The 12,169-nt window shown below is 49.1% G+C and overlaps 1 protein-coding gene across 2 annotated transcripts in view; it reads left to right on the top strand.

Moving 5' to 3' along the window:
• The first annotated feature begins 6,996 nt into the window (after positions 1 to 6,996).
• Positions 6,997 to 12,169, top strand: part of SYNGR1 (synaptogyrin 1) — a 23,531-nt gene continuing 18,358 nt past the window's right edge. For both annotated transcript variants that reach the window (XM_034987478.1, XM_034987479.1), the window contains exon 1: positions 6,997 to 7,151. In XM_034987478.1, the coding sequence (XP_034843369.1) occupies positions 7,053 to 7,151 (99 nt within the window). In that variant the 5' untranslated portion in view covers positions 6,997 to 7,052. The remainder of the gene's footprint in view (positions 7,152 to 12,169) is intronic.

Genomic DNA, 12,169 nt, shown 5'->3' with positions numbered 1-12,169 from the left:
TCAATTATTCAGTCTGGTGGTGTGTACTGAGAGAAGAAAAAGGCCTGTTCCTGGTGTGTGTTAGTCCCAAAAAGTTTGAGTAGAGGGGAGGATGAGCCCTGGCAGTGGTGGGGGGCAGAAAGCTCCAGGGTCCACCAGATAGCTCCAAGCACTCCCTCTGGTTGCCACTGCCCCAGCTAATCATGGTTTCACCTTCAACCAGCTTTAGCAGTTTCCTAGTTGGCATCCTGAGTCCTGCTGATTTGGAGAGGTGGGTGGGTGAGTGAATCCTGAGTGCAACTGTCTTCAATTTCCAGCTGGCATGTGGAATTATTTGTGTGAATGGTGTGAGGTAGGAACCCAACCTCATTTCTTTCCCCATATGGATAGCCAATGTTCCCGGCACTGCTCACTTACTAAATGGCCCATCCTTTCATTTGCAATGTCACTTCTGTATATCACATTTCCATATGTTCCTCATTCTAATTCTGGGCTCTGCATTCTGTTCCATTGTTCTTTTTGTCTATCATCTGATTTACTACAGCTCTATAATAAACCTTTACATCTGCTATGCCTATCTGGTAGAACTTGCTCTTCGTCCTCAAAATTGGATTGGCAATTCTTGGCCCTTTGCTTTTCCTTAAGAATTTTAGAATCAGCTTCTAAGCGAAATAGGTCAGTCAGAGAAAGACAAATACCCTATGATTTCACTCAAATGTGGAATTTAAGAAGTAAAACAAAAGAACATGCGGGGAAAAAGAGAAGAAAACCAAAAAACAGACTCTTAATTATAGAGAACAAACATTACTGGAGAAGTGGGTGGAGGATGGGTGAAATGGGTGATTGGGATTAAGGAGGCACTTGTCCAGACGAGCACGGGGTGGGGTATGGAAATGTTGAGTCACTGCATTCTACACCTGAAACTACTATTACACTGTAAGTTAACTAACTGGAATTTAAATTAAAACCTTACAAAATAATAACAAATAAGTAAATATTTGTTTTGTTTTAAACACCCTAGATAATTTTTTTTAAGATTTTATTTATTTATCAGAGAGAGAGGGAGAGTGAGCACGAGCAGGGGGCAGGGAGGAGGGGCAGAGGCAGAGGGAGAAGCAGACGCCCTACTAAGCAGGGAACCCGATGTGGGACCCGATCCAGGGACTCCAGGATCATGACCTGAGCAGAAGGCAGACGTTTAACCAACTGAGCCACCCAGGCGCCCTAAGTAAATATTTGTTTAAGAAAAAAAAAAAAAAAAGAGTTTTGGAATCAGCTTATCAAGGTCCACTGAAAATCTTGTTGCTATTTGGATTGGAATTGCCCTGACTTTATACATCAATTTGGGAAGAATAGAGATCTTTACACACAGTTATCTCAGACTCTCTCTCCATTTCTTTAGGTCTCTGTTGCCTTTAATTAGAGTTTTCTTTCTAAAGATCTGTCCACCCCCTCCTTTTAAAGTTTTATTTATTTATTTATTTAAGTAATCTCTACACCCGACGTGGGGCTCAAACTCACAATCCCAAGATCAAGAGTCACACGCTCTTCTGACTGGACCAGCCAGGCACCCCTCCTTCCTTTTAAATTATTCCCAGTTGCTTTTTAAAATATTACAAATGGCACCCTTCCTAAATTTACATTTTCTAACTACTGGCTATGGGAATATCAAAATACAATTGTTTTTGGCATCTTGATAATCTGATCAGCAAACTTACAAAACTCTTATCAAGTCTGATAATTTGTGCATTCTTTAGAGTTTTCTGCGTGGAGCAATTATATCATGTGAAAATAATAAATATTTGTTTCTTCCTTTCCAATCTTCATACCTTATATAACCTTTTTTTTCTTGTCTTACTGTGCCGGCTGGGACCTTTAAAGCAATGTTGAATGTAGTGATGATGCCTGGCATTCTTGTTCATTCTCCAGCTTTTTAAAGGAATGCTTCTTTTTTTGTACTTTTTTTTTTTTTTTAAGTAGGCTGCATGCCCAACATGGGGCTTGAACTCATGACCCTGAGATCAAGAGTCGCATGCTCTGCAGACTGAGCCAGCCAGGCGCCTCTAAAATGAATGTTTTTAATGTTTCTTCTATGAAACTTACCCATCCTGTATGGTTTTTGTGGATGATCCTTATTAAGTTAAGGATGTCCTATTTTTAATTTGGTAAGAGCTTGTATATTGAATGGGTGTTGGTTTTATTGACTAGTTTTGTTGTGTCTGTGGAGACGATCTGTAGTTTTTACCTTTTAATCTGTTAATATGAGAAATCACATTTCTTGATTTTCTAATAATAAGCCAAGTCTGCATTCCTAGGATAAACCCAGCTTGTTTGTGATGTATTATCTTATGAATTGCAATATTAAGTTTGCTAGTATTTTCTCAGCACTGTTTGCAACGATATTCATGAGTGAGACTGGCTGAAACTTTTCCTTTCTTGTAATATCTTTGTCTGATTTTGATGCTGAATCAGTTTTAGAAAATTATATTTTTCTATAAACATGTGGGGAATTGCCCATTTTGGCCTATTTTCAAATTTATTGGCATAAAGTTGTTCACAATATTCTCTTGCTTTTTATTATAATTATTATTATTATTTAAAATCTCTGCATCGGTAGATATGGGCTCTTTTTCATCCCTAATATTGTTTATTCTAGTCTTCTGTTTTATTGATCAGTCTTGCAAAAAATATGTCAGATTTTTGGACTTTTTAGAGAACTGACTTTTAGCTTCATGAGTTATCTTTATTGTAATGGTTTTTATTCATTAATTTATGGGGTTTTTTTAAATAATTTATTTGCTTCCAATGGGTGGGGGTCATTCTGTTGATCTTTATCTGATTTCCTAAGTTGGTTGCCTAGTTCATTAATTTTCAGACTTCTAAATTATGCACTTAGGGGCTCCTGGGCGGCTCAGTGGGTTAAACTTCTGCCTTCAGCTCAGGTAATGATCCCGGGCTCCTGGGATGGAGCCCCACTTCAGGCTCCCTGCTCAGTGCAGAGCCTGCTTCTTCCTCTGCTCCTCACCCCGCTAGTGCTCTCTCTCTCCCTCTCTCAAATAAACAAATAAATAAAAATCTTTAGAAAATATTAAGCATTTAAAATTTTAAAAAACTTCCTTCTTGCACAGTGTTTCATCTGCAACCCCCCAAATTTTCACTTTAATTACTTTGCAATCTTAAGTATTTTCTAATTTTCTTTTTTTTTTAAGATTTTATTTATTTATTTGACAGAGAGAGAGACAGTGAGAGAGGGAACACAGCAGGGGGAGTGGGAGAGGGAGAAGCAGGCTTCCTGCGGAGCAGGGAGCCCGATGCGGGGTTTGATCCCAGGACCCTGGGATCATGACCTGAGCCAAAGGCAGATACTTAACGACTGAGCCACCTAGGCGCCCCAAGTATTTTCTAATTTTCGTTACAGCTTTTTTCCTTGGTCCATGGGTTATTTAGTAGTGTGTTTTAAAAATTTAATGTATAAGGTTTTAAGTAGTTTTTGTTGTTAATTATTTCTTGGGTTTTTTTCTGTTTTGCTTTGTTTTTAAGATTTTATTTATTCATTTGACAGAGGGAGAGCACAAGCAGGGGGAGTGGCAGGCAGAGGGAGAAGGAGAAACAGACTCCCCACTGACATTCTTGTTTATCCTCCAACTTTTTAAAGGAACACTTCTTTTTTTTTGTACTTTTTTTTTTTTTTTTTTTAAGTAGGCTTCCTGCCCAACATGGGGCTTGAACTCATGACCCTGAGATCATGGGAGAAAATCTTTACAAAGCATACATCTGATAAAGAGCTTGCATCCCAGGGGCCCCTGGGTGGCATATTTGGGTGAGTGTCAGACTTGTGGCATTTTTGTTTATTATATGTATATGAACTATACTGTTTCGTATTTTCACCAGCAAGGTTCAAGAGCTCCAGTTGTTCTTTTTTTTTTTTTTAAATGTTACCTTCATTTTTAATTTTTTTAAAGATTTTATTTATTTATTTGAGAGAGAGAGAATGAGAGAGAGCACATGAGAGGGGGGAGGGTCAGAGGGAGAAGCAGACTCCCCGCCAAGCAGAGAGCCCGATGCGAGACTCGATCCAGGGACTCCAGGATCATGACCTGAGCCGAAGGCAGTCGCTTAACCAACTGAGCCACCCAGGCGCCCCAAGAGCTCCAGTTGTTCTAAATCCTCTTGAGCACTTGGTATTGTCAAATCAAAATTTTTAAGCATTTTAATAGGTATGCAGAAGTATCTCATCTGGTTTTAATTTGCGTTTCCCTAGTGACTAGTGATGCTGAGCATCTTTTCATGTGCTTAGTTGCCATCTATATATCTTTTTTGGTGAAATATATCTGTTTAAGTCTTTCGCCCATTTTCCATAAAGCAGGTTATTTTCTTATTATTGACTTTGTAGAGTTCTTTATATCTTTGGGATGCAAATTCTTTTTTTTTTTTTAAGATTTATTTATTTATTTGAGAGAGAGGGACAGAGGGAGAGGGAGAGAGAAACTTCAGCAGACTCCTCCCTGAGCTCGGAGCCCAACTTGGGACTTGATTTCAGGACTCTGAAATCATGACCTGAGTCAAAACAAAGTCTGACACTCAACCAACTATGCCACCCAGGGGCCCCTGGGATGCAAGTTCTTTATCAGATGTATGCTTTGTAAAGATTTCCTCCCAGACTGTGGTTTGCCTTCATTCATTCCTGTAACAGTCCCTTGCAACCATTGTATCTGTTTTCTGTCCCTATGGTTTTGCTTTCACAAGAAGGGCACATAAAAGGAATCATGCCGTCTGGAGTCTTTCAAGCCTGGCCTCTTTTACTTAATATGACACATGTTGTGGAGCGTATCAATTGTTCGTTCCTTTTTATTCCTGAGTAGTAGCCCATTGCATGCAGTGTTCCACAGTTTGTTTATACATTCTCCAGTTGAGGAACATTTGGGTTATTTCCAAGTTTGGGCGATTACAAAAAGAGCTGCTATAAACATTCTTGGGCAGGGTTTTGTGTGAACATAACTTTTCATTTCTCTAGGGTAAATACCTAGGAGGGGGATTACAGGGTCATATGGTAAATGTATAAGCTACCTTTATAAGAAGCTGCTAACCTGTTTTCCTAAGTGGCTATAGCGTTTCATATTTTCACCAGCAAGGTTCAAGAGCTCCAGTTGTTCTAAATCCTCTTGAGCACTTGGTATTGTCAAATCAAAATTTTTAAGCGTTTTAATAGGTATGCAGAAGTATCTCATCTGGTTTTAATTTGCATTTCCCTAGTGACTAGTGATGCTGAGCATCTTTTCATGTGCTTAGTTGCCATCTATATATCTTTTTTGGTGAAATATATCTGTTCAAGTCTTTCGCCCATTTTCCAAAAAGCAGGTTATTTTCTTATTATTGACTTTGTAGAGTTCTTTATATCTTTGGGATGCAAATTCTTTTTTTTTTTTAAAGATTTATTTATTTATTTGAGAGAAAGAGAGAGGGAGAGAGAGGGGCAGAGGGAGAGGGAGAGAGAAACTTCAGCAGACTCCTCCCTGAGCTCGGAGCCCAACTTGGGACTTGATTTCAGGACTCTGAAATCATGACCTGAGTCAAAACAAAGTCTGACACTCAACCAACTATGCCACCCAGGGGCCCCTGGGATGCAAGTTCTTTATCAGATGTATGCTTTGTAAAGATTTCCTCCCAGACTGTGGTTTGCCTTCATTCATTCCTGTAACAGTGACTTTTGAAGAGCAGTTCTTAATTTTGACGAATTTCAATTGATCGATTGTTTTCTCTTAGGGATCATGCTCTTGGCATTATATCTAAGAATTCTTTGCCCAGCCCAAATTCACAAAAATTTCTCTTGTGTTTTCTTCTAGAAATTTTATATAATCATAGCAGCTATCTCATGAGGTTGTTGTATTGAATGGGGGTAATATATGTAAAGCCCTTAGCACAGGGCCTGGCACAGAATGAACCCTCAGTAAACAGAGCCTAAGATGGACATTTGCCTAGGTGATATTTATAAGGCGTGCCCTCACACCCACCACACATTTCCTCTGCACAGACCTGTGTCCTGTCATCACAGAATGACAAGACACATTAGCAAAGCATATCCTTGTCCAACCTGATCCTGGAACCAATGGAGGTATGTGGGCAATTGAGAGAGGCCGTAAGGACTACAGGTCATCTCAAGAACCAGACCCGGAAGGTGTTCTTCCTACTGCAACTAGCTCTCCGCTAGCCTGCTTGTTTCCATGCAACCTGGAGGTCTAGCCCAAATTATGATGCGGTTCTGGGGACTAAGGTCTATTTATTGAGCACCTACTGTGTGCCAGGCCATTGGCTCCAGCAGCTAACGAGATAGAACCCACAGACTGGCAGAAGAAAAAAAATGAACCAATAATTACATAATTAATTACTGAATTAAGGAAAAGGATGGGGGGGTTACATCCAATAAAAAAATTGTTGCCTTTCCTCTGCCTCCGCCTCTGTACCAGGCGTCTCGGGGCCCTCCAGGCTGGGGGTGGGGGTGCTCAGACACAGGGGCCCACGTGATGTGGAAAGGTCCTCGGGGAGGTGGGGGCTGTGCTTTGGAGGGCTCTGAGAGAGGGGTTATTCATTCGTGGTCCATTCATTCATTCGAGAAATCTTCAGGCGGCACCTACTGTGTAGGCAGACCAACGCGGCCCCTGCCCTACTATGTTGGGGGGCAGACAGCGACAGGAAAAAGATAACGAAGACGGTTTCAGCCAGAGCCTTAGGCACGGCGGGGCTGTGATGGGGACAGGGCGGCCCGGTAGAGCGGCCGCCCGGGGACGGGGTCGTCCTGTATTTCCGGCACCCACCCCCGCGCCCCGGCTCCGCAAAGAGGTCACCACGCTAGCGACGAGCGCGCCCTCCGCCCGGCCCGCAGCACGCGCGCCCCCGCGAACGAGCGCGCGCGGCCCACTGCCCGCCCGCGCCCCGGCGCCCTCCGCGCACGACGCCCCCTGGCGGGAGCCCTGGACCACACCGGCCGCGCGAGCAGGGGAGGGGGCGGGGGCGCCGCGCACGCGCAGGGCCGGCGGCGCGCGCCGAGCGGGGGGCACCGCGCGGGTGCAGCCACGATGGAAGGGGGAGCGTACGGAGCGGGCAAAGCCGGGGGCGCCTTCGACCCCCACACCCTGGTCCGGCAGCCGCACACCATTCTGCGCGTCGTGTCTTGGGTAAGGACGGCTGGGTGGCCCGGCCGCGCCGGGGGTGGCGTGTCGTGGGGGCGCCGGCGAGGGCGGCGCGCCGGGACGGACCCCAGACCCGCCGGACCCCGGGCGAAGGTGCCGCAGCCCGCGGGGAGCCTTCCCGACAGGGTGCCGGCGCCCGCCCCCACCCTCCTTCCCCGGCCCCAGGCGGGGGTCCCAGCGCTGGCGAGGGGCGCCCGCTCCTGCTGCCGGCGCCCTTGCTGCCCGGCGCTCCCATTCGCCGGTGGCCCCGCCATGGTCGTGACCTCCAGGCCGCGGCTATGCGGCTCGCGGCTCGGGTTGCGCGTTGCCGCCCGGGCGGATCAGCGCCGGTGGGGACCGAGCCCGGGTTTCAGGTGGCCTTTTTTGGGGGGGTGGATCAGGGCGTGGATCATCTCATGGGGTGCACGCCGCGTCTGCTGTAGACGTTGGAGGAGAGGGCCGGAAACCAGGTTTGATGGCTTAGCCCGGAAGGTATGGAGCGATGCGTCGGGAGCCGGATACCTGGCTTCCACCCGGGAACTGCCTCTCCTTCGCTGCGTGACCTTGGACTGGGAACCACCCAAGAAATGTTTATGGGAAACGAGGAGTTACATTCTGAGGTGGGGAGAGTCAACTCCTTTCTCATGCCTCAGTTTCCCGATTTGTAGAAAGGTGGGAGAAGCCACCTTGGGCTCTGATATTTCCTGAATCCATAACCGCCCCGCCCCCAAGTACACCTGGATGCTTGGGTGGGGGGGGTTAGGGGAGAGGCCCCCTACCCACAGGGAAGAGCAGAGAGGCCCGTTCTGGAGCTCCAGCCTGGTGGAGGTTAGAATCCCCCAGCAGTAGGGGGTCCCTGCTCAGACCTGGGGCTGTGGGGGAGGAGGATGGGACAGAGACAGTGAGCACAGAGCGAGGGGTTCAGATGGTCTGGGCAGCACCCCAGGAGAGGAAGGCCCGCTGTGGGAAGGGGTGCTTAGGGCCCCCTAGGGTTTGCTGGCCATTGCCCAGACACCCTCACTAGAGGGTCATGTCTCTGCGGACCTGGGGCCTATTCCTGTGGGCCCATACCAGAAGGGCTAGGATTGGGGACACTGGGCAGGGTCACTTCAGTGACCCCAAGGGGCTACACCTAAGGCCAACTGTGGCCTCAGGGTGCTCAAGCCCCCTCACTTCCTGGGTTTTCAGGGCAATATTAGGGTCTGATGGGTGGGACAGCATGGGTGTTTATCTCTGGCCTCCCAGAGAGAAAGGAAGCTAACTGTCCTTTGTCAGAGAACGTTAAAACCTCTCCCTGGTGCCACAAGAAGCCATGTGTAAACCCCTTTCTTCTCAAGTACCCACCAGATGGGGAGCTCGCTGAGGGCAGGGAAGCCCCAGTGGCTGCACAGGACCTGGCAGTCGGCCTGGCACCCTGGGCACATCCAGAAGGCTTTGTGGTGCTGGATTCATTCATCTATGCCAGTCTCCAGCTCCGCAGAGACCCCAACTGGCCGTTGGCAGAGATAGAGCTCTGGGGGGGCACCTGCCTGATCCGGTGGGCCAGCTGTGGGCTCTGCTCCCCTTTGCCAGCCCCTGGGCCACGGGCCTGGGAGGGTGAAGCCACTGGCTTTGTGAGCAGGTGTGGGCAGTTTGCCTGGTTAGGGCACTTCTGCCTGTGACAGCTTCGTTTAGCAAAGCTTCATCCAGTCTGCTGGGCCCTTAGGGAAGGCGGCATGACTCAGACGCAGCCTTTAGTGCTCAGGGATGGCACAGTCCCACTGGGAAGGGAGCCAGGTACCCCCCCGGGCAGAGGCCGTGAGAGCCAGCAGAGGGGTCCCCCTGCCATGGGAATCAGAGAGGCTTCGTGGAGAAGGTGATATCAAATTGGGCCTTGAAGGATGAGCAGGGCTTACCTCTGTTCATATCTGGGTGCAGGGAGACATTCCAAGCAGGAGGAAGGAAAAGGAACTGACGGAGAACCCACTGTGTGCGAGGTGGGGGGTGGGGGGCGCACACAGTCACCCAGCTCATTCCCCTACGGCCTGCATCACTCGAAGAAGTAGGCTCAGAGAGACCCAAGGTTACTGAGCATGTAAGCAGCAGACAGAGGACCGAACCCAAATCTTGGCATCTCCAAAGCACATTGATTGCTTCCCTGGGAGCTGGAAGAGGTCAGAATCCTGGGTTTCAAGACTGGGCAGGATAAAGGTCATCTGGGCCAACCAGCATCTAAGGCCCAAATCCCCCCACGGCCTCCTAGTTCTGCTCACTACTTTTGTGTGAGCAGAGGCCGCTGATACAGGCCGATTGTCACCTTTAAAAAATATATCGTATTTTTTTTCTGATCACAAAAGTAATGCCTGCTGATGTATGGGAAATATAAACATCACTTGCGATGGTCACACAACAATATAAATGTACTGGACTTAATACCATGTGCACCTAAAAGTGATGACGGTGGTACATTTTATGTCCTATCTATTTTACCACAATAAAAACAATCAGGAAAAAAAAAATCACGTGGGATCCCACCACTCAGGGAGGCCCAGTGCTTCCTTCCAGTGTTTTTTGAAAATGTGTGGTATGCCAACATGTTTTAACACGTTGACAAGCATGCAGAGGATGCAGTTGGTGACCTGCCCTTCGCCCTGGTGTTGCCTTGGCGCCCCATGGGGTCAGGGAGGCATCAGGCTTTACCTTCAAGCTAAGGAAGCCTGAGCTCCAGGGCTAGGGTGACCAGTTCATCCCGGTTTGCTGGAACTTTCCCAGCTTTAGCGCTGAAAGTCCTGTGTCCTGGGAGCCCTGTCAGTCCCACACAAACCTGGACGCCTGGTCCCTCCATCCTGGACCACTCCTGTATTTCTCCCGTGTAGGCTGGGGGCGGCCCTAGCCCCATGTGCTTGTGGGCTGGTGATTTTGTGCCATTTGTAAAAGACAGATCTTGTTTCTGAAAGAGGGACCCCCATACCTGGATCTACCCTGGAACCTGAGCCACTGGGACAGAAGCACGTTGCCCAGCATCTCCTCTTTGGCTTCCTCAGCTCCTCTCTGCGCCCCCCTTCCCCACCCACTGGCCCCCAGGCCCGGTGATTAGGCAGAGCGGGCATTGAGCGCTTTGGCTAAGTGGGGAGGGGGCTGGCAGCCCTCTGGCTCAGCTGACTTGGACCTTTCCTGCCCGGGGTGAGGAGGGGACGGCTGAGAGGGGGGCAGCAATGGAGGGCGAGCTCAGAGCTGCTGCCTCTGACCGGGTTGGAGGGAGACCGCGCGGTGCTGGCTGGCGGCCAGGAGAAGACTGCCTCTAGGCTGCTCCATGCAGCAGCTGCGACCACCCTTGTGCCTCGGTCTCCCCAGCTCAGTGAGGAGGCTGAGCTAGGTCAGAGGTGCTCCAAGATTGCAGCCTGTCAGCGGACGCCTTTCTTTGTGCTGGGGCCAGGTGGGGGACACGGAGCTCCGGCAGGGAGCTAACTGATTTCATATAAAGGACCCCCCTGTGGCCTTTGCGATCTTTTAGACGGTCCACCTGATCTGCGGGGAAGGAATATTGGCGCTGGTAGAGGAGAGGGTGGTTGGTGTTTTAATGTTCAGTCTGAGCAAAACAGGATGCTAAAATGTTTGAAATTTCGGCGTGTTCAGGGTTGATTTCTGAACACCCCAGGATTCTGTGAGTAGGGTGGGTATCGCCCCCCCAAACGACAGAATAAGGCACAACCTGAAGGTCTGCGGGGTCCACATTCAGTGTACCCCCTGTGGCCTCCCTGTCTAGGTTGCCATGGTCTCATTTCATCAACACCCTCAGTCATCCTGGTGAACACGGACTATAAAAGCAGAGCTTGCTTTGGAAACACAGCAGCTTCGAGATGAGATCCCTTGTCCCCTCTCCCATCCAGATCGCCATTCCCTAGCCGTCCTGCATCAAAATCCTGGAGCTGTGGGGTGGCGAAAAGGGGTCCAGGGTGGAGATGGAGCCTCTGGCCAGCTCTGGCATTCAGTCATCCATTCCACAAATGCCAAGTCCCTGCCCAGTACCAGCCTGTGTGTCCCACCAGAGACACTCTCAGTCCAGTGACTCGGAGACTTGAGACACTACAAGAAGAAAATCCAGTAGGGGGTAGCTGCCTCTGCCAGGGGGGTATGGAGGACTTCCAAGGGGAAGTGACTTCTGGGTTGGTTCTGATAAAGATGTGAGGAGGGAACATTCCAGGTGAAGGGAACAGCGTGTGCAAATATCTGGAGGCATGAGGTCCGAGTGGGCTTCAGAAACGATGGTGAGCTCTTGGGGGTTCTGGGTGTGTGAGTGAGAGTGACGTCACACTGTGGGTGTGCTCAAGAGTGGCAGGTGGAGGGGGGGCGGCTCACAAAAGACCTCAGGTGGCAGATGCACACACTGGACTTCATCTGAGGGCCAAGGGCAGCCACAGAGAGGGGTTTCAAACAGAGAAGAGCTCCCTGTGGCTGCCATGTAGAGGTGTGGCTTGAGAGGGTCCTGGGGGCAGGTGTCCTGACAGGAAATGGGTGGCCTCATACAGCCTGTCCTCTCCCGGCACCTGGCACAGCCCTCTCACTAACTCAGGGAGCTACGTCCATGGAGGTAGATCACATGCTCCTTTGGCATTTATCACTAACAGCCTTGGAATCTTCCTTGTCTTTTCATCTGCTTGTGACTGACCTTTGGCTGGTCTATCTCACTTAGGTCTAGGATGGAGTCAGTGGCAAGGAGATCTTCAGGAGATGTTGGCTGGTAGGTGAGGTCTTCAGGAGATGTTGGCTGGTGGGTGAGGTCTTCAGGAGACGTTGGCTGAGGGTTGAGGTCTTCAGATGTTGGCTGATAGGTGAGGTCTTCAAGAGACATTGGCTGAGGGCTGAGGTCTTCAGATGTTGGCTGGTAGGTGAGGTCTTTAGGAGACGATGGTCGAGGGCTGAGGTCTTCAGGAGATGTTGGGTGGTAGGTGAGGTCTTCAGGAGACGATGGTCGAGGGCTGAGGTCTTCAGGAGATATTGGCTGGTAGGTGAGGTCTTCAGGAGATGTTGGCTGGTAGGTGAGG

Source organism: Mirounga leonina, unplaced genomic scaffold (assembly GCF_011800145.1).
Source record: "Mirounga leonina isolate KUSES-001 unplaced genomic scaffold, KU_Mleo_1.0 Mir_418, whole genome shotgun sequence".
Taxonomy (NCBI): domain Eukaryota; kingdom Metazoa; phylum Chordata; class Mammalia; order Carnivora; family Phocidae; genus Mirounga; species Mirounga leonina.
The sequence above is the reverse complement of the archived record's forward strand: the minus strand, read 5'-3'. Positions and strand labels throughout refer to the sequence as shown.